The following is a 19161-nucleotide window of genomic DNA, read 5'->3' as shown; positions in this document are numbered from 1 at the left end:
AATGACCTTTAATTCAAAATTTTTGGCACATTCTTCTGCGTCACTTCATAATCTTAAAATATGGAGGGTGTTCATAATAAAAGTGTAACACATTTTCCATTGAGATGCTTATGTGAACAACAGCTGCATTTTTATTGAAAATGCTTTTAGAATCCATATTTTTTTCATGGCATGTATGTATGGGGGTCGTTGAATTTAAAATAAAACAGGAATGTATAGACTATAATTAGGAAAGTATCTTGAATGTTTTTTGGCAACGATTCTCACCGAATAACTCACTTTGAATAAATGTATGAAGCAAATAAGGAAATAACCGTGCGTAAAAGCGGACGGGTTTGAATGTTACGACAATTGGAGCTGCTTCAAATGAATGTTAAACACCCAGTTAAATCATGACTATAATGCAAATATCAATCAAGAATGTAATTGCGTTATATGTAAATAACGGTAGTTGAATTTGACTGAAAAATCATAGTCTAATGAAGACAGGCGCCAGGAAGGTTGTGTGCGCTTGTTTTGCTTGTGTGCGTATTTTATTTAGAATGACATCAAATTAATATTCAATCTGTACAGGATTTTTTTTTTAATTCGTCGTCCCGTTTCACAGATGACTACAAGGGTTGACTGTAAAAATTTAGTTATTCTTTGGTATAAGTTTTACTAACAAATCGTGTATTCGTTTCTTCTGTGTGTAGCCAGTTGAAACATTAGCCGCTACTTTGAACATGACCCTGATAAAAAACGCGTACTGGGTCAAACGCTATGCTGTAAAACCACCAAATGATCACGACTGAGTCTTTTTTAAAGGCTGACTTAGAAGATAAGATGATCGTCTCCTTCCTCCAATTTTAGTTCTATATTATCAATGCACAATAATGCTGGTTTACTCAATTTTATTGTCAGGTAGGGCCCAGACGGGTCCACTCCCGGATTCCTTCTATCTCTCGATCACTGCACGGAAATGACGAAAAACACAGTAACTGGTTATATTTTAGAAAAGCAGATTGAGCTGAGATATTAGCATTCGTAATTTGGTGAAAACCTGAATAGCAAACTCTCCTTTCTATGACACAACAAGAATTAAATCAAACTTCTGACGCATGTAAAGGAACTTATTTTTGAGCCAAAGTAACAATAAACCACCAATGTCAAGCTCCAGGACGCACAGCATTCATGTCTCTCTCACACACACCTACTTTCACACACGCATGCACGCACGCACACACACACACACACACACACACACACACACACACACACACACACACACACACACACACAGCCTGAAAAATCTGTCAATTTTTGCTGCCTGGTCACGTGACCCCTCCTCCACAGACTGGAAGGAGATGGCTCTCCACGTCAGCTTACGCCTCCAAATTTCTGCTAAGCGAACCTGCTTCAAAGAGACAAGAGGCACGGCGCTCCAGAGCCATGTTCAGGGCGGTTATAGACGAATCAAGCCCCGACATAGAATTCTAACAAGAGGGCGAACTGTAGGATGATGGATTTTGACGAAAGGGTCCCAGTCGGATCAAACATGTATTTGCCGAGTTGCACTTATTATGTCTCGGCAGGAGCAGATTTCTCCGGTCTTCCATCGTTTTTGTCTCAGACACCGTCCACTCGACCCATGACATACTCCTACTCCTCTAACCTGCCGCAAGTCCAGCCCGTCAGAGAGGTAACGTTCAGGGACTATGCAGCCATTGACGCGTCCAGTAAATGGCCACATCGGGGGAACTTGCCCCAGTGTTACCCCAGCGCGGAGGACATGGTGCACCGGGACTGTCTGTCGGCACCAGTAGGAGACATGTTTGCTAAAAACAGTCCTGCAGCCGCCGCGTACCACCACCACCACCACCACCACCACCACCATAGCACCACCGCCAGCTCCACTGCCTCCAATTTCTACGGGAATGTGGGTCGGAATGGAGTGCTGCCACAAGCGTTCGACCAGTTTTACGAGACGGCGTACGGGAGCACGTCGGAGAGTCCTTCCACAAATGGCTACCCGGGTGACAAAACCCCGACTAAGCAGGCCAGCTCCGCGCCGGAGGACGCGCCGTCGTGCAGGGATACGGAAACCAAGGAACCCCGAGATGAGACCAGCAGCCCGGAGTTATCTTCCGGGAACAATGAGGAGAAATCCAGCAGCAGCAGTACGTATTAAAGTCAACGCCTCGGTTATGAGAGAAAGTTTGCAATGTTGTGCGCTGCTGTTAAAAATTTTATATGCTGTTTTATAAGCATATAAGGTTTATAGAGGGCCTGTAGACCCCCCCACTCCCCCAACAAAACTTTGTTATAAACTGCAGGATCACGTGTTTGGAATTGAAATTGGCCGTGAAAGACATCCAGACCACTCTCAGGCACACCCCGAAGTTTACACAAAAAAAAGCATCTAAATATGACCTTAAATTTGAAACATTACATGTTTGCTCATCATGAATTATATTATTAATTCGTTGTTCTATGGATGTTTTGGATGAGTGCTTTCGTGAAATGACCGTGGCTTTATCAATGGACTCTTTTGTTCCCACTTGTAATTTTTTCCTTTCATATAGTCAATAAATATGTGAACTGTCTAAGGTGACACGTTCTGCTCCTGTAGCTCTGAGTTGCTCGTATCTGAAGGTGAGTTGCTTGTTTTCAGTGTCTAGAAAAGGTCAAAGCCCAAGTGTATTGTGCAGCAAGCCAATGACTTGGTCATCTATGCAGGGTAACTTAATATCACCACAAAGGACACTTGAAATATTGGAACTGGAAATATGTTATTAATGCTTTGTGTAGAGGAAATCCACTGAAGCGTAATCTAGGGACTATCCAAACCGTATAAATCGTTTTGTTACACAGTCATGGCTAATTTGAAGTGTTTGTTTTCTGTGACCAGTGTACTTTTGTGTGTGTGTGTGTGTGTGTGTGTGTGTGTGTGTGTCTTCCAGATGGACAGAGGACCCGAAAGAAGAGGTGTCCATATTCCAAATATCAAATCAGAGAACTCGAGAGAGAATTCTTTTTCAGTGTGTACATTAACAAGGAGAAACGTTTGCAACTTTCTCGGATGCTCAACCTCACTGACCGACAAGTGAAGATTTGGTTTCAAAACCGCCGCATGAAGGAGAAGAAACTGAACAGAGACAGATTACAGTATTACACATCAAACCCTCTGCTTTAGACGTGAAGACGATTTTATCACAAACATCAGGATCCACTCACATGTTGTTGGACCGAGTGCGGTTCCAAGCGGACTGATGGTACATCGTGTACCAACCACAATTACCGTGACAGCAGAGACACACTGCTAAGTGGTTTTTCAAGTTCGAGGACGAAATGTGATCGGAAGTTCCAGAACAATGAGCATGAATTAAGACAAACCCTTTCACCTTAATTACTTGCTCCAGACTTTTGCTTTTCGAAAGTAAAGAAGAAGATTTTTGTTTTCTGTTTTAATATTATTGTGACTCTCAAGACGCCTTTTTTTTCTTCTTTTTTCTTTTTTTAAAAGAATTTCCTTCTTGTCGGTTCGAATCTCATCAGTCGCTCATTGACGGACTCAGTGTATTTTGTAATCAAAAGATTTATTTTACTTCGCTGTTCTGTATAAATATCAGAAAATGGTGGGTTTAGGAAAAGGCGAATACGTGACATTATTTGAATCTATATTGGTGTGACCAAATGATACATCCAAACGGATGAGAATGTTAAGTGTTTTTGTTTTTGTGCTTATTTATTTTGTAGCTGATAGTTTACTCTCTTGTTATTGACGCGGATAACAAAGTCAAGCTCCATAATTGGAGGCAATAATAATAATTGTTGATTCACCCTAAAAATATGAGATATCTTTCTCGTGAATGATTGCTGAGAGAAATAACATCTTGTTTTAATCTAAGAAAAAAATCCATGCAGTCCGTTTGATTTTTGGAGACCACCTATCAAGTACTGATACTGGAATTGTGTGGAGTTGCACTGAGGTACGCGTCCTACGTATTCACACAGGTATAAATATAGCTGGCCCCTTCGATCTTATATTTACAACACAAAATACTATTTTGATTCTTTGATACTTGTAATTTAAAAAATAAAGGTAAATAACTTGATTTTCCAATGGATTGTCAGGGCAAGCCTGATCAGGGTCATCGCAATGAATCCACTGCTTGATATGGCCAAACTATTGTGTACTATACTATATTTCCAAATAAAAACACATTATTATATTAAACATCTTTCATTGTCCTCATTGTTTTTGTAAAGTCTACTCCAAGGCATTCTTATTGAAACAATGTAGAAACAGGCTAAAATATTTGTAGAATGAATACATGTATGAAAATACTTTAGCAACGCAGAATCATACGCACTTTACATCACATCAGCGATGGAATCACCGCCGTTCGGTCCCGGTAGGAAACAGACAAACAGACATTTAATTGCAAGGATTTTGGCGTTCCACGTGGAAATAGTTTCCCGGTCATTACTGGAGGCAGAGAAAATACAAGTGGGTTTATCACAAGTGGGTATGTCCATTTTTCTAAAAAAATAAAAATTAAAAAATAAATAAATAAATAAATAAAACTATGCATATTGGTGTGTATATATGGATATGTGTGTATGTATACATATGATTTATGAACATACATTTAAAGAATTATGATACAACCTGACACTTTGTGCTCTAATATTTATATTTCGTCGATTTTAAACTCCTCAATCCTCTTTGAAGAAAACCTCTCTTTTTTCTGCTTACATATTTATCTCTAACATATAATATGTGCAATTTCCTTCGGGATTATTAAAGTATCTATCTATCTATCTATCTATCTATATAGCCAAATATTCTGGATTGCCCACTGTTGTTTTGTTGTTGTTGTTTTTTTTTGATTGGCCTTGGAAACACTGCTCTGACTGCAGTCCTTATGAGGGGTTCGCCATATTTGCTGTTGTTATCTCTGTGTTTATGGGAGCTAACCGTAGCGCATTGGCGTTCATATATGACAGTCAGAGGCCATAAACGGAGGGAGAGAGGCTGAAGTTTATGGTTGCTCTCTCTACCATAGTCCGGCCTTGCCTTGCGCATCCTTTACTGCGCGCTGGAATTCCGTCCCTAATTACTGGACATCCTTCCCGTTGCCGCAGCAACGCGGCCATAAAAGTTGTCTGAGAGTCTGGGGCATTTGTACAATTGAAGTGCAGTGCAATAAACCGTCTCAGACCCAAGGTTATTAACCGTGTTACCAAGGAGGCGAGAGCAACGACAGGGAGAGGACGGCTAGGAAAAGCTCCATGCTTCTTGACTACATCGACTTCATTTGAGAGGCTTTTCCCCCTCGAATGGTTTATCCACCTCCAATCAGTGTCGCGTCGCGCTGGACGCACACGGGATTACTATCCTCTACCACAGGGCGGCGCAATTGGGACCAATGTCACGGCCGTGGATCTTCTCTTCCCGACGCACACATCGAATGAACGCAGGTAAAAGTTCTCAACACAGTCTGTGGCTTCACCGGTTGGCTCTGGGTCTGAGAAAATGTTCTTTTCTCTCGCCGGTTTTTCTCTTACATGCTGGACTGACATAATCACCGTTTTGTCTTCAGCTTCCACATTTCTCTCTCGCTCTCTCTGCGTCGCGCTATAGAGAGTGTTCCTGGGGGCCCTAATAAGGAAACACATCTGCGCTCAGCCTTCATGCTTGCATGTGCTATTCATTTTGCTGAGCTTGAGCTTTTTTAATGGTTGAAGTATAGCTCGACCTGCTTGTACCTGGAGAGATCTGCAACCCCATCAACTCTCACCACAAATGTTTTGGATTTGAGGAAAGTCTGCCCCAATTAGGCTTGTTTTAAAAAATGATACAAGATACAAAAAGGAAGTGTGTCAATTCTCTAATGGTGCTCATCTGAAATCACAGCAGCACACTATGTGCATTAATTCTTCTTGGTTTGGTTTCCTCTTTAAAGAAATTCATTGACCGCAGCACATTATACCTTTACGTGCCAGTTCCACATGAGCTTTCATTAGACAAACGTCGATTTGATTGTGATAGAGCAGCAATCGCGTCTCCCTTTTCCTTCCTGTCATAGATAGCACCGCGATCAGTATCAGTCCAAGTGGCGAGTTGACTATGCTGGACCTTCACGCCTGTGGACCGAGGCTCTTTTTTTTTCCCTTTGTCTCTCGTGAAAAATAAATGCTTCCGCTGGATGTAATAAAACGCCGCCTTATTGTTCATAACTGCACTCGGGACGAACATGATACGACTCAAACGGCCTCTTCAGCCACGATTATATGGTCCGGATCAAAGCCAGTGGTCAGAGCAAACTGTTTTGAGGATATAATAGCCGGGCAGCTGTGAAAATGAAGATTTAATAGGTACAATTAATAACTGTAACACAAAGATATCGATAGGACTCCATGCCAGTACGACAACATGAAGTGTGCAGGGCAAAACATTTAATACTAGGCACACATAATAAATTGATGTATTTAGTTTCCTTACTGGCTCATATGTCCCATTAGGAGTCGACCACTGCGGGAAATAGTTCAAATACTGTTGCTGTAAGTTTGTCTGATTTTATTTTTGAGGTTGTAAAAAATTATTTGCTAGGTTTGGCGGATTTGTTCCAATGTTCCGCGCACAGCCTTTTGTCTTTGGGTCCAGTAATGCAGAAAATAATAAATGTTTTTGCAAATTATCATTTTGCTTTTTAAAAAGACAATTTTTAGAAAATTTATATGCACATAAATAACTTTCGACTAACTTGCAGTTATTCGAGTTATTTGAAATATGTCCGTTTTGAGCAGAAGGGAGTGACAAATGTCCGCCATCGTCGCGCTAAAAATGTAAGCCAGGGTACATAAATGAGCTATCAATGAGAGAACCGCTTGAAAACCTAAATGGCCTTAATTTATGAATTTCTCCTAGCTTTCCTCATTTCGGTCCAACAGGCTGAAAACCCGCCCCGGGGGGCTCATGGCCACCTGGGCCTGGTAATGGCAAAGCTGGGCGAGATTAACTTCAACCTGGAGAGCGCAATAGAGTGCACATGGCCAAGGACACTACTCGATGGAAGGAGTTTTATTGAGGTCCTTATTGCCTTAAATTGGACCGACAGGAGGACTTGTATGTCCAGTCTTTAGTCTATGTACTGCCTGTTGTGCGTTTTCTCTCAGAATGTCGAGATCAGTATCTGGACAGTTTTACAAATTCGATTTCTTCTACTGAGTGCAGTTTGGATTTTAAGAAAAATGAAATATGTGCTGTGACACAAATGTTAATAATTTTTCTTCTAACGGACGTAAAGAAGCATCAATTCGAATGTTTCCCTTACACAAAGAAACTACTTTCATAAATTTCAATACATAAAAAAACCAAACAATAATAATTTAAATTAATTCACGTATAATTTTAAATAGACACTATCATTTTCATGTTCAAATGTAATGAAAGGTTTACATAAAATATATTTATTACACTGATAACAAAAAAAGGAAGCAAACTGGATCTTAAAGAACAACAATTAATGTATATTGGTATTTAAAAAATATATATCAGACAAAAATGTATTTCTTGGAGCCAAATTTTCACTGTTATAAGTTACAGTTGATAGAACTGCTTTGCTGTTGTTTACATAGGGATAGCTTTGTAAATCTCAAGGCGTTTTACATTATTTAACACTCCGTCAAAAAGCCTATTTGGGCAAGAAATTAGCTGCTTAAGACCCCCCTCCCACTCCACGTCTTGATTACAAAGAAAAATAAGACAATTTAACAAAAAAAGAAACAAAATTGGATGTTGGAGATGAATTATTCTATCTCTGTACTCTCTGTCTTTAACACCTTCACCTTCAGTGCTGAGAACTTCAAAGTTACTCGCGTCTTAAAGATGCGACATAGAAAACAAGTTCCCATCGAGAAATTTTGCCAAAGGCTCATTCTACCTTCACCCAAAAACCTTTTATTGCCGCTACATTCCATGATTTGTTATTGGAAATTTCAGTTGGATGGTTTCAGCAGTGACGCATTTTAAAACTGGATTTTCTACCTTGATGTCACATTTCGTTTGCTCAGAATATTTTATATTCATTCCCATTGCCAAATTATTAAATTAGAGCCTCGAAGTTTTATAATCGAATATGTTGCACCTACCGTTGAGCACTGTGGTACTCTATATTTGTTGAGGTGGAACAAATGCTTGAGGCGTCATTTAGTTGATTGTACAGTTGCTGAGGTGATTTCGAATAGTTAAAAGAAACGCTGCTTATAGTTTAAACTCAAACTTCATGAAACTTAAACGTGATGTTGGACCCAGTGTCTTCTACGGGGTAATGGAGGTACATTAAGGCGAGGTGAGGGAACACACTGATTACTGTGCTGTCTTCTTTCCCAGCTTCAGCTCCATGATGGATTTCTCTCAGGCCCTACGTAGCAGCGGAGTGGGAGGGACTGCCCATTTTCCAGCGTTTTCATTGGTTTTACAGTCTGCACGGCTGCGAGGGGGGGTTGCCTCTAATCATATCCAGCATGTTTTGCACAAGAAATGTCAGCCAGAAAGGGCTACCTTCTCCCCACGCCAAAATACACCACAATAATGTCATGTTCGGACGCCCCGTCAGGAAATGCTTTCTTAGTGGATTCTCTGATCAGTGGCCGAACCGAGAGCGGTGGAGGTCACTACACGGGGAGCGCCGTGTGCGTCCCCCATAGCGCTGCTGCAGAAGTGCCTTACGGACTACACAACTATGGATACTTCCCAGGTATGAGTAAGAGGGGCGATTTAGCTTCCCAAAATATGCTCTCCACGTCAGGCGCATACATGTCCAGTATGGAGATGTGGATGGACGCGCAGAGGTCATGTCGGATAGATCAAGAGCACCCAGTGGGTTCCCAGGTCGCGCCATGCACATTTCCGCAGAACATTAAGGAAGAGAGCACGTACTGTCTGTATGAGCAGCCTAAGTGTCCTAAAGCTTCGACCGCTGAAGATCTCACATATTCGAGGCTAACGACGACCACCCTCGGCCCCGGTTCTTGTACTGTTACGGATGGCGGAGGCGACGGGGGCTCTGTTCCTGTGCCGGGCTACTTCCGCTTGTCTCAGACTCACTCACATTCTCATAAACTTTACAACACCAACGGCCCCCAGCCGAACCCTTCCCATTCTCATTTTGGCCTACACCCCATTGCTCCCGCTCGCTTCCATACGCCACCAACCTCGACTTCTGCTCCAGCCACGGCGCACGAAAGGAGCACGGAGGAACCCGTGTCCTCGGGAAACGCAGACGTTGCACCGGGGACCGAAAAGGCGAGCGAGTACTCGGATGCAGAAGACTCTTCAGCTGACGAGACAGAACATGACAAAGACACCCCAGCAGCAAATCCTAAAGGTAATCTCGAAACATAGGTGTGGTCCTCCCCTGTTGTTCTGTCAGCATGCAACACAGGTAGAGTAACGCTTTTCGATGTCACCTGTCAAGTTTAATTTGACTAAGATAGATTGTGGTCAATAACGGGCATACATACACATACACTCACACATAACATATAGAGCCAATAATGCGCGTTTATACTGTTTAAATGCATTCAAATGAGGCCTGTATGTGCAATGATACACGCGTAAAGATACGTATGCGTAAAATTCCAAAGCTGTGACAAAACCATTACATTGTGATACTTCATGTTCCAGAAGAAATGGCAGAAATAAATATATTTTAAATGCGTATAATATAAGATTTAGTAATGACACAAGCTAGTACTTCTTTTGAGCGCTAAAAAAAATACCTAGACGCACTATTCGTATTTTCTCGCCATAATGTCTCCATTCATTCATACTCAAAATCCTTGTCTTGTATTGAGTGGAATGTTGGACACAATGATGTTATTACATTAATATTATTATTATTATTAATATTAATGCAACCATTATTTTTAGTTATCACTATTTTCACTATTACTGGCAATTTGCCTCCAAGTCTGGAGAATCTATCAATGAATAACTACGCATGACAAACACACACACACACACACACACACACACACACACACACACACACACACACACACACACACACACACACACACACACACACACACACACACACACACACACACACACACGTATATGCCAGTGAAACTTGTGTGTCCTACAACCTTTAAAATACACACTTTCTGTTTCTGACATATACACAAACACGCATCCCAAAGCAACTCATGTTGCAGTGCGTAAAACCCTGTACTGTATCTGCCATTTCCTTTAGGAGGCACAAAAAGTGAAAACGCGGCCAACTGGTTGACAGCAAAAAGTGGCCGGAAGAAACGCTGTCCATACACCAAGCACCAGACACTGGAGCTGGAGAAGGAGTTCCTCTTCAACATGTACCTGACCCGAGAGCGCCGCCTAGAGATCAGTAAAAGCGTCCACCTGACGGACAGACAGGTTAAGATCTGGTTCCAGAACCGCAGGATGAAACTGAAGAAAATGACCCGAGAAAACAGGATCCGTGAGCTCACCTCGAACTACGGATTTTCGTGATAAAAGAGGTGACTACAGCATTGAAAATAGAAGAAAATTGGTGAAATCAATGACGCCCACCCATCCTCACCAATTTTTTTTCCACACAATGACTCATTTCACTGTGGGTTCATCATCCTATTTTTATTTCCACACAGACTTTAAAGTCGGCGCATTTGACCTCTGGGAGCTACCGAGAAAAGGGAAAAATTAACACCATGGGCTCAATTTGATTGTTTTCTGTTGTCGTGTTTTTGTAATGTCGACCTGTTTCTGTCACCTCTGTCGTATGGTGCATAGTGTCAGTGAAATTAACGCAGTTTTAAAAGCGGGTTGAGCCCTGGAAGGCAGGCTCAAATTGTCAAATCACTACTGACAAATAAACTTTGCATACGTTTTATTAGTAAATATTAATTTATTTTGTTTAAATTGGAATTGCATGATATACATTTATGCAATATTACACCCCGGATTATAACGCCCATGTATCAAAAAGGGAAGAATTCACCAGTGACCATTAACTGTAGTCTACCACGATATCTATGTATGAGCTATAAATGTATACATTGATTCTTTATTCACACAGAGGACGTTTACACAAAAACTGTGTGCAAAGTGATGAAGAACATTTGTACTGTATATTTCTTTGTACATATGACATTGTGTTTTGTGTAATGCTTAATAAATTATCAGCTCGGATTGAGGAGTAGTAGACTGTATTTTTGTAATTTAATTATATAAATTTATATATATATATATATATAGATGTATATATATAAAAAGACTTCGCCTAAAATTCAAAGTCCAAAAATTATAAAATAATAGTGTCACTTCTGCTGAAGATTCATTCAGAATTTTGTGAAAATGTTTTCTAATCTGGTGGCCATTGGAAATAATTAGGATATTAAGCTATGAGCCATCTAGCAGCATGTCCAACCGGCTATTGTAGAGTTTTATGACTGGCTGCTATATGAGGTTTCTCCCTCTCCTCTAAGAGCAGCTTCAGTCGTGGGAGAGCCTTTCATACGGAGAGGAGGCCCGGCACTGAGCTACAAAAACTGAACTGTACAGATACACTGTGGATAAAGCATTACCTTCTGCTTTAGTTTGGGAATTCTGGATCAGGTAAGTCCACCTATCCTTGCGCATTTGTCTATTTTGAGTCCTTTTTTTTCTGTCAGCGGCTTCACTTGCGTGTCTACAATGTTCTGTGTATTCTTACTACGGACGATATCTGGACACCTGATGACGAGTTCGGGGGACCATGGTACATTGAGAATTGTCTGATTGTTTTACACTCGAGGCCCGGATCGACTATGGACTGAGTGGTTTAGGTAGTTTCATGTTGTTGGGGTCCATTTCTAACTCTGCAACATGAAACTGTCTTAATTGCCCCAGTTACACACATCGAACCCCAAAGGAAAACAAAATAGGGGCTCATAGATGGCGGGATTTGGTTGAAAATTGTGGAGATGTGTTTTGTAAGCATGTTCCAAATCTCCATGTTTTATGAATGAGGAGGGGTCGACCGGCTGTTGTGTACATTCTTACTTTATGCCCTGTGGTATTTCCTTTTCACGTCTCTATTAAGTAATTCAATAAAACCAAAATGGACATGTGTGCTGAGTTTAAACGTGCTTAAAGCTGCAGAATCCTTTGTGGACTTGGAATTAAAGGTAATGCCGTGAGTGTTTTCCGTGAGTAGTGACGCAGACACGCCAGACAAGGCCTCGGTTACGACCACTGCAGTGGAGGGGAAGGGGAAGGTGAATGGGGCAACAGCGACCTCCGTGGGCAATGAGACCGGATGCTTCCGCTGCGCAATAGTGGCTCAGACAAAAGGAGGGGAAGAGCTTTATGGCGATATTTAGATCCGCCAGACAGGCTGTTATCTGCAGAGGTAAAAGAAGTGAATAGCCCTGCGGTAAACTAGGTGAAAAAACACCCTGATTTAGGTTTACAGCCTGAGAGCCATTGGCATAGTGGCGTCTTTTCCTGCTCTGAAGGTGTTTGTCTTTTTAACTTTTAGTGCACAAATAGGCGCACAGCATCTCCAATACTCCTTCAGCTTGTTTGATGTCTGTCGGACAAATAATGCAAGTGCCAGTGAGGTAATTCCTTGAAATTTTCAATGCACAAAATGAACAGCTTTTGCCTCCTCTTTTCGCGTTGCTTTTCCAAATGCAATCGTAACAGCAGAGGGATGAGATTTCCAGCGTATTGAATTCCCTGTGGCCTTGTGGGGTGTTGGCCAGGCTCTCTCTTTATTTGCTGGTAATAAATAAAAAACGCAACGTAATGTGTGAGACCTGAAGGTAGGTGCTATGTGGACGTGATCTGCCATACCGACCATTACTGAATATTTTTACGCTTACAGACATGGTAAAATCCAAATTTAGTTTTCTTTATTTCTGCGATTTTACCCAATTCTTCAGTGAATAGTGTTTAAGTTCTTCTAATTTTTTATTTCTTATTTCTAAATCCTAAATTTAGACACATAACGCGTATTTATTTATTTATTTAAATGTCAGTGTATCTCTCGACTCTATTTACTTATTATAATATTATTATAAATTATAATTTGGGTTTGAAATGGTGGTGTTTGAAAGTGTTAGGTACTTCATCCCCCTTTAATTAAAAATTAATTAAACCATACGCGTGATTCCTGCGCTATGTAAGAGTAACCTTAAACTGACGCACTGATTGCTGGAAGGCATAGTTAATTTGTTGTTGGTGGTGAGGGTTCCAACACATGGAGGCCAAGAAAGCGATAACGGCAGTGTGAATAATAAACGGGTTAAACAAGTTAAGTGAGGTTTAAACAGGAATATGGTATCAACTGTAAAATATGTATTTAATCCTGGGATATACCGGCGCGAAATTCAACAACACCCAAACTTCTCTACGTTTTTATTCATTTTACCTTTATCATAATATCGGCTTATAGTTAATTTTCTATTTTTTGTACTTTTTGTGATAACACATCCACAGGCCTCTGTCTTTCTTTATATTTTATAATATGCAGCGATAATCTTTTCGGCACATGCTTTTGTAATTTTATTTCTCATATAACATATTGTTTCCATTCCGTGACTGTAACGTCGAACCAATGGACCAACTACAGTATAAAACACGAATTTAAGCGTAAAACAATTGATATAGTTCTTAAATGTCCTGTCCATTCTGAAAGTAACCATTTGCGTTTTAGTTTGTTTTTTTTATTCTTCATTTTTTATAAATGCTCTTTTTTCAATCTGTGCAATACGCGGCAAAGTGAATTACTACGAATGTTCCCAATACATACTGGGACAAGACATATCCTGTCACCACTGTGAAATATTATGGATATAGTAATATGTTATTTATTCTAGAGTTGTGCCTACAGGCCTATATGCTGTGAGATTTCAATTTGGCCTCGCCCTCTGAAATTGTCAAACAACTTAATGTCAACATGAAAATGACTTTACTTTCAAAATAAGACGTGAGCTGCGCGTCTTTTGCTGTATTTGTCAGTGTTGTCTGGAAAAGATTTTGAATCTGTAAGTTGAAATGAAAATGAAAATATACGGACATTGGCAGAGAGATCTCATCCAGTCGAAATGTCATAAAATACCAAAGAACGCAAATTAAATCGAGCTTCCCGGGTTGTTTCAGCTCTGAACTTGTAGCTTTCTCCAGTACAGCTGTAGCTGAAATGTGTCTCCAGCAGTAGGGTGCTTACGTGTCCTATAAAGTACCTCGTAAAGTAATGTTTCCAAAAACATTCAGTATGGATTTGGATAACCACGACCAGGGGTCGGGGATCTAACTCGACCTGTTATAGAGGCGATAATTTTAATCAGCCATTCATATTTTACGTCCCAAAGATAACAGATCTAACTAATTCTTTAGCTTTAAAACAAGAGGGTATTATAAGAGAGCGGGAGAGTATTTAATGACCAAAGGGATTGATTTATCCTTTATTGTTCAGCCTTTATGATCACGTGTGCCTGCTATCCAATGGCATGGCAGCCTGACTCCCCATTACTAGCCCACCGTAGTTCTGTGTGGGGCCAAGTTGCTACTTGATTTCTCCACATTGTTATTTTGTGAGGCTGGGTTTACTGCATGTGTATGTTTGTGTGTGTGTGTTTGCGTGTGCGTGCGCTTTAGTTTTGCATGTATCTGTTTGTATGACTGCGTACATGTGAACGTACAATTTTTTTCTGCCATGTCGACATCCGGAACACTGACTAGTTACTACGTCGATTCCCTCATTCTGCCCGAGAGCGAAGAGCTCTCTGTGCCGAGATACCCCTCTGGTCCTGGGATCCAACACGCCAGACAGTCTGCCTCCATCAGCGACCACCACAGCGAACACGGGACCTGCACCTACCCATCCAAACCTCCGGTGTTCGGGCCGTCATGGAGCCACGTTCCTGCTCAATTTCCAGGCACCGTCTCGTCTGTGTACCATCACCACTATGGGCATCCGCAAGGGCCGGTCGGTGTAGAATCAGATGGCCGTTATCAGTCGTGGTTGCTTGAGCCCGTGTCCGCTTCCCTACCCATGCCCGGATTACCGACGACCCATCAGTACGGAATCAAGCCGGAGGGTGTCGGGACGCGGGCTGACGGCGCGCTGCCCGGCTCCCACACCGCGCTGCTGCTCTCCGATTACGCCAACGGGACTGTGGCGACGGCATCACCGGTGCAAAAGGACGCACTGGCCGGGCAGGCGGGGGACATGAGCGGAGAAGCTGAGGAGAAACCGGGCCTTGATCCAAGTAAGTCGCTGCGGAGTCCTTTATGTTTACTGCCTGCTATTTATACCGCTTAAAGCTGCTATAGGACTGGGTTGCGTGATGGAGAGGGGGGGGGGTGCACGTCCGAACAGAGGCCATTCTGAGCGAGCCATTTCCTTATGGGGGGGGGGGACCCTGAATGGCCCCTGCTCCATTGCCATATTAGCTTTTAAAGAGAACGTGACAGAAATGGTGGAAATCTGGACGCGCTTGTGCGTCAAAAAGAGGGCAAGGTTTAAAAACCTAAATTATGAATGATGCTTGTTCTTTTGTTTTTTTTAAATTATTATTATTATTTTTATTTTATTTGGTGACTCGGTACCGGACCCTCACACCAGTGTCGCCCCCCGCCCCCTTCCCCTCTACCCCCCAACTCTTTCCAGATAACCCCGTGTCCAACTGGCTCCACGCGAGTGCCACAAGAAAAAAGCGCTGTCCGTACACCAAGCACCAGATCCTGGAGCTGGAGAAAGAGTTCCTCTTTAACACCTACCTGACCAGGGACCGTAGGTACGAAGTGGCGAGGCTGTTAAACCTCACCGAGAGACAGGTTAAAATCTGGTTCCAGAACCGCAGGATGAAGATGAAGAAGTTTAATAAAGACGGCGCACCTAAAGACGACTGACTGAAACCGTAGAATATTTGGGCTGTTAGTGAGCTTTTTTTGCGTGTGAAAGCTCTTAACTCCACTGGACCTTGTTTTTAAATTGTCTTATTGTTCTATATAACAGAAGCTATTGGGCTTATTTGTCTTGTAAAAAAAAAAAAAAAAAAAAAGCATGTTGGGCTTCAGTTTTATGCGACTACCTTTATATTGCACAATTTTAACAGTGCCCACTCGTTTTTATTTGTTCTGTTGACTTTGAATAATACCTCGTTTTTGTGTCTTAGTTGGCCTGGTCTCTGTGCTCGTTTGTGTATGAATGTTTCTCGCTGTGTGTTCTGATTTGTAGCTATATTTGTTGTCTGTCTCGGAGTTCTACCTGAGCGTATAGTTTGTAAAATGTATTGCTTTAATTGTTGTTTCTCCCTTACTTGCTAGAGCTATAGGACTGACGACCATGATTTTGAATCTAACATTGGAATAGTATAAACAGATGACTTGTATTTTAAAAATAAGCGCAAAAAGCTCGGAAACCTTTTGAAAAAATTCTAGCATAATAAATTAAACGGTGTTACAGAAGCTATATGACACGATTGACTACCTATGTCTTTCAACTACCTACAATAACATATTTGTTCCATGGCGGAAGATGACATACATTTGCTTGTTTTAGATGCTGAACTATGAATTTCAGGGAGTAACATTTTGAAAGTACATAATGTTTGTTAGTGAGAGAAAATTAAATAAAACACTGTAGGCTACTTATTCAATACCTCACGGTCTGCTGACCGTCTGACATTTTTTGTTCACAAATGTAATTTGTACTTTATTTATTAAATAAAACAAATTATATCTGCGAATACATGCACGGTACGTTCTCATTTTTTTCTTGCCTCCCATCCAAATTTAATATTTATCGAAAATATATTATTTGCGCGTGATTCCCCCCCCCCCTGCTCGATCGCTTTCATTTTCTGCTGTCGACCATCACAACACAAAAACACAAAACGACAACAACTGCAATTAACAAATATTACATATTTGGATTATTGAGCACAGCAAAACAATTTAAGGAAAATTATTTCATATTTCAATTTGCAGACACGCTCGCGTGGCGCTCACACACACACACACACACACACACACACACACACACACACACACACACACACACACACACACACACACTTACAAGTGTATATCTGTGCGTTTCTGGACTGGGGACAGAGCTGGCAGAGGATGTTGTTAGCTGTATACAGTCATAAAAGACAATTACTGCTATAACCTTTTATGGGGTGTAAAGCGCTGCGAGGCGAGAGGACACAAAACAAAAAAGAACGTCGTGGACTTCGACAGCTGAATCCCAAAATAATGTTTCTGTTGAGATCAGATATGACGAGGCTGCTAAGATTGGAGCTTGGTAAGGAGCCTGCGTAACGAGATAACACCCCATGGTTTAGCTTTCGTGTTATGTTCAAATTTGGGATTTAAACGTGACCTTAAAGTTTATCAAATATGTTTCAGAGAAGATGTTTCGTTTCAAAATATGTCCCCACATTTGTAAGTTCAAGTCTGTGCATGAAGGAAATTTTTTGGCACAAGAAAAGAAAGTGTGTAGATGCGGCAAACTGTGATGATGGATCGTGGCCAGGCGCTGCTCGGTCACAAACACCACAGTTAGATGTTATGAAAGGCTGCACAGGACTTGATTATTGTGGTTAGAGGCTAAGCCGGAGTTCAGTCCAACTGCAGTGCTGCTGTGACGCGTTAGGAGACGCAGATGGACACAAACTTCAAACACTCCACCAGAGACAGTGCAATAAAACGCCTGGTCTGCTATACTGTCTGGCATTCCAGTTTTAATGGCTTTATGACCGACCAGACACAATTAGGCCGTTTCCAGAATGGCACCCATTTGTTTTTTTTTCCTGCGTTTTCTGTGAACCTGCGCTCTGGACAAAAGGCCGAGCGGAAATGATCAGCTTTATTGGATTCTTCCCGACGGGGACGCGCTGGACTCATGGTCATTTAGAGGGATCTTTTGTTTCTACCTGGGAACCTTCCGCCCTCTGCTCCCTGTCCTAAAATCGAAGGAGCAATAAAGTTAGCCACTAGTTTCAAAACACAGTGGTAGGCCTATAGACAACGCGTTTTCAAAATAGGTCTATACATCTGGACCGATCCACTCGAAGGAATTTAGGCTTTTATTAAGATCACAATCGACGAGTAAAAATAACATTTCAGTGGTATTTATCGTATCTTTCGTTTTACATTTATATCCAAAAAAGAGAGAAAAACATTGCTACGCCACAATCTGCAGATCCTAAAGTCACCAGAGGGTGGCGACACTATTCCACAACATAACCTAACCGCCCTTAGCAGTTCCCTTTAATGAACTTGCTCTGGAGAACAAACTGTAGTAACATTTTAAGGGTCGAGCAAAATAATTTCACACCTTTTTACAGCTTCAGAGCAGTAGGCCTAGTTTCAGCTTGGGGCTGTACGGCAGAGAAAGAAACAATATACACAGATGTGTTAATGTGGTTTAAAGCAATTTCAAAACCGTTAATTAAGTGTAATTTTAAAGGGTAAATTTGTTTTATTGCAAGACTAATAAGATTAATAGAAGACAGAATACCGCCTTTATTGAATTTATATATTTGTTTTTATACATAAGCCTGGATGGGCACATTCAAATTGCAGGTGATGATAAAAATGAAGAGTTAATCATTGCTGGCTTGTATAATAATAATAATAATAATAATAATAATAATAATAATAATAATAATAATAATAATAATAATAATAATAATAATAATAATAATAATAATAATAATAATAATAATAATAATTCTCACGACTCCTACCAAAGTATTCATAATCCAAAATTAACTAATTAAATCTAAAGTAAGCACAATCGCTAATGATTTAATAATATATTATATATTTAAAATAATTTATTTTGTGTTTTGGAAGACTAATGGGTATGTAAAATAGTTTGTTTCAATATGAAAAAAAACGATCAAAATAATTAATTGGGATAGTTTTAGTCACAATCATGTTAACCTATACTGTATAAATATCACTTTTATCTGGAAAACATCTCGTGGTTATAGAAGAAGAAAAGGTGAGGCAGTGGAAAAATAAGTGATTTAAAATCATGACCTTGACCAAGTACTGTTAGATCACCGAGACTGTGATTTTCTCATTCGTGTGTTTGTTTGCGTGTCTATATGTTCATGTGTGTGAAGCGTTAATCCCACTCCGCAGTG

At 40.8% G+C, this 19161-nt stretch overlaps 4 protein-coding genes across 6 annotated transcripts in view; all 4 read left to right on the top strand.

Annotated features, from left to right (window-relative positions):
- The first annotated feature begins 1382 nt into the window (after positions 1–1382).
- hoxa11a (homeobox A11a) lies at positions 1383–4528 on the top strand. Its single transcript, XM_068333168.1, has 2 exons — positions 1383–2159; positions 2943–4528. Exons 1-2 carry the CDS (start codon positions 1499–1501, stop codon positions 3173–3175), a joined length of 894 nt encoding a protein of 297 aa, XP_068189269.1. The 5' UTR covers positions 1383–1498; the 3' UTR covers positions 3176–4528.
- Positions 4529–5306: 778 nt separating this feature from the next.
- LOC137607374 (homeobox protein Hox-A10-like) lies at positions 5307–11193 on the top strand. Of its 3 annotated transcripts, XM_068333090.1 has the most exons (4): positions 5307–5466; positions 8387–9377; positions 10248–10530; positions 10660–11193. In XM_068333090.1, the coding sequence occupies exons 2-3, from the start codon at positions 8531–8533 to the stop codon at positions 10520–10522; spliced, it is 1122 nt and encodes a 373-aa protein (XP_068189191.1). In that variant the 5' UTR covers positions 5307–5466; positions 8387–8530; the 3' UTR covers positions 10523–10530; positions 10660–11193. The 3 variants fall into 3 exon arrangements, with proteins under 3 accessions (XP_068189191.1, XP_068189189.1, XP_068189190.1); XM_068333088.1 differs by having other exon boundaries at positions 10248–11193; XM_068333089.1 differs by having other exon boundaries at positions 8381–9377; positions 10248–11193.
- A 349-nt stretch (positions 11194–11542) lies between these two features.
- Positions 11543–19161, top strand: part of hoxa3a (homeobox A3a) — a 39211-nt gene continuing 31592 nt past the window's right edge. The window contains exon 1 of the mRNA XM_068333086.1: positions 11543–11626. The gene's annotated coding sequence lies outside the window, so the exon portion shown is untranslated. The remainder of the gene's footprint in view (positions 11627–19161) is intronic.
- Positions 13872–16741, top strand: hoxa9a (homeobox A9a). The gene is made up of 2 exons (XM_068333094.1): positions 13872–15267; positions 15669–16741. Exons 1-2 carry the CDS (start codon positions 14712–14714, stop codon positions 15908–15910), a joined length of 798 nt encoding a protein of 265 aa, XP_068189195.1. The 5' UTR covers positions 13872–14711; the 3' UTR covers positions 15911–16741.

This window comes from Antennarius striatus, chromosome 14 (genome assembly GCF_040054535.1).
Source record: "Antennarius striatus isolate MH-2024 chromosome 14, ASM4005453v1, whole genome shotgun sequence".
Taxonomy (NCBI): Eukaryota; Metazoa; Chordata; class Actinopteri; order Lophiiformes; family Antennariidae; genus Antennarius; species Antennarius striatus.
Note: the sequence above shows the minus strand (reverse complement) of the source record. Positions and strands in the feature narration are given on the sequence as shown.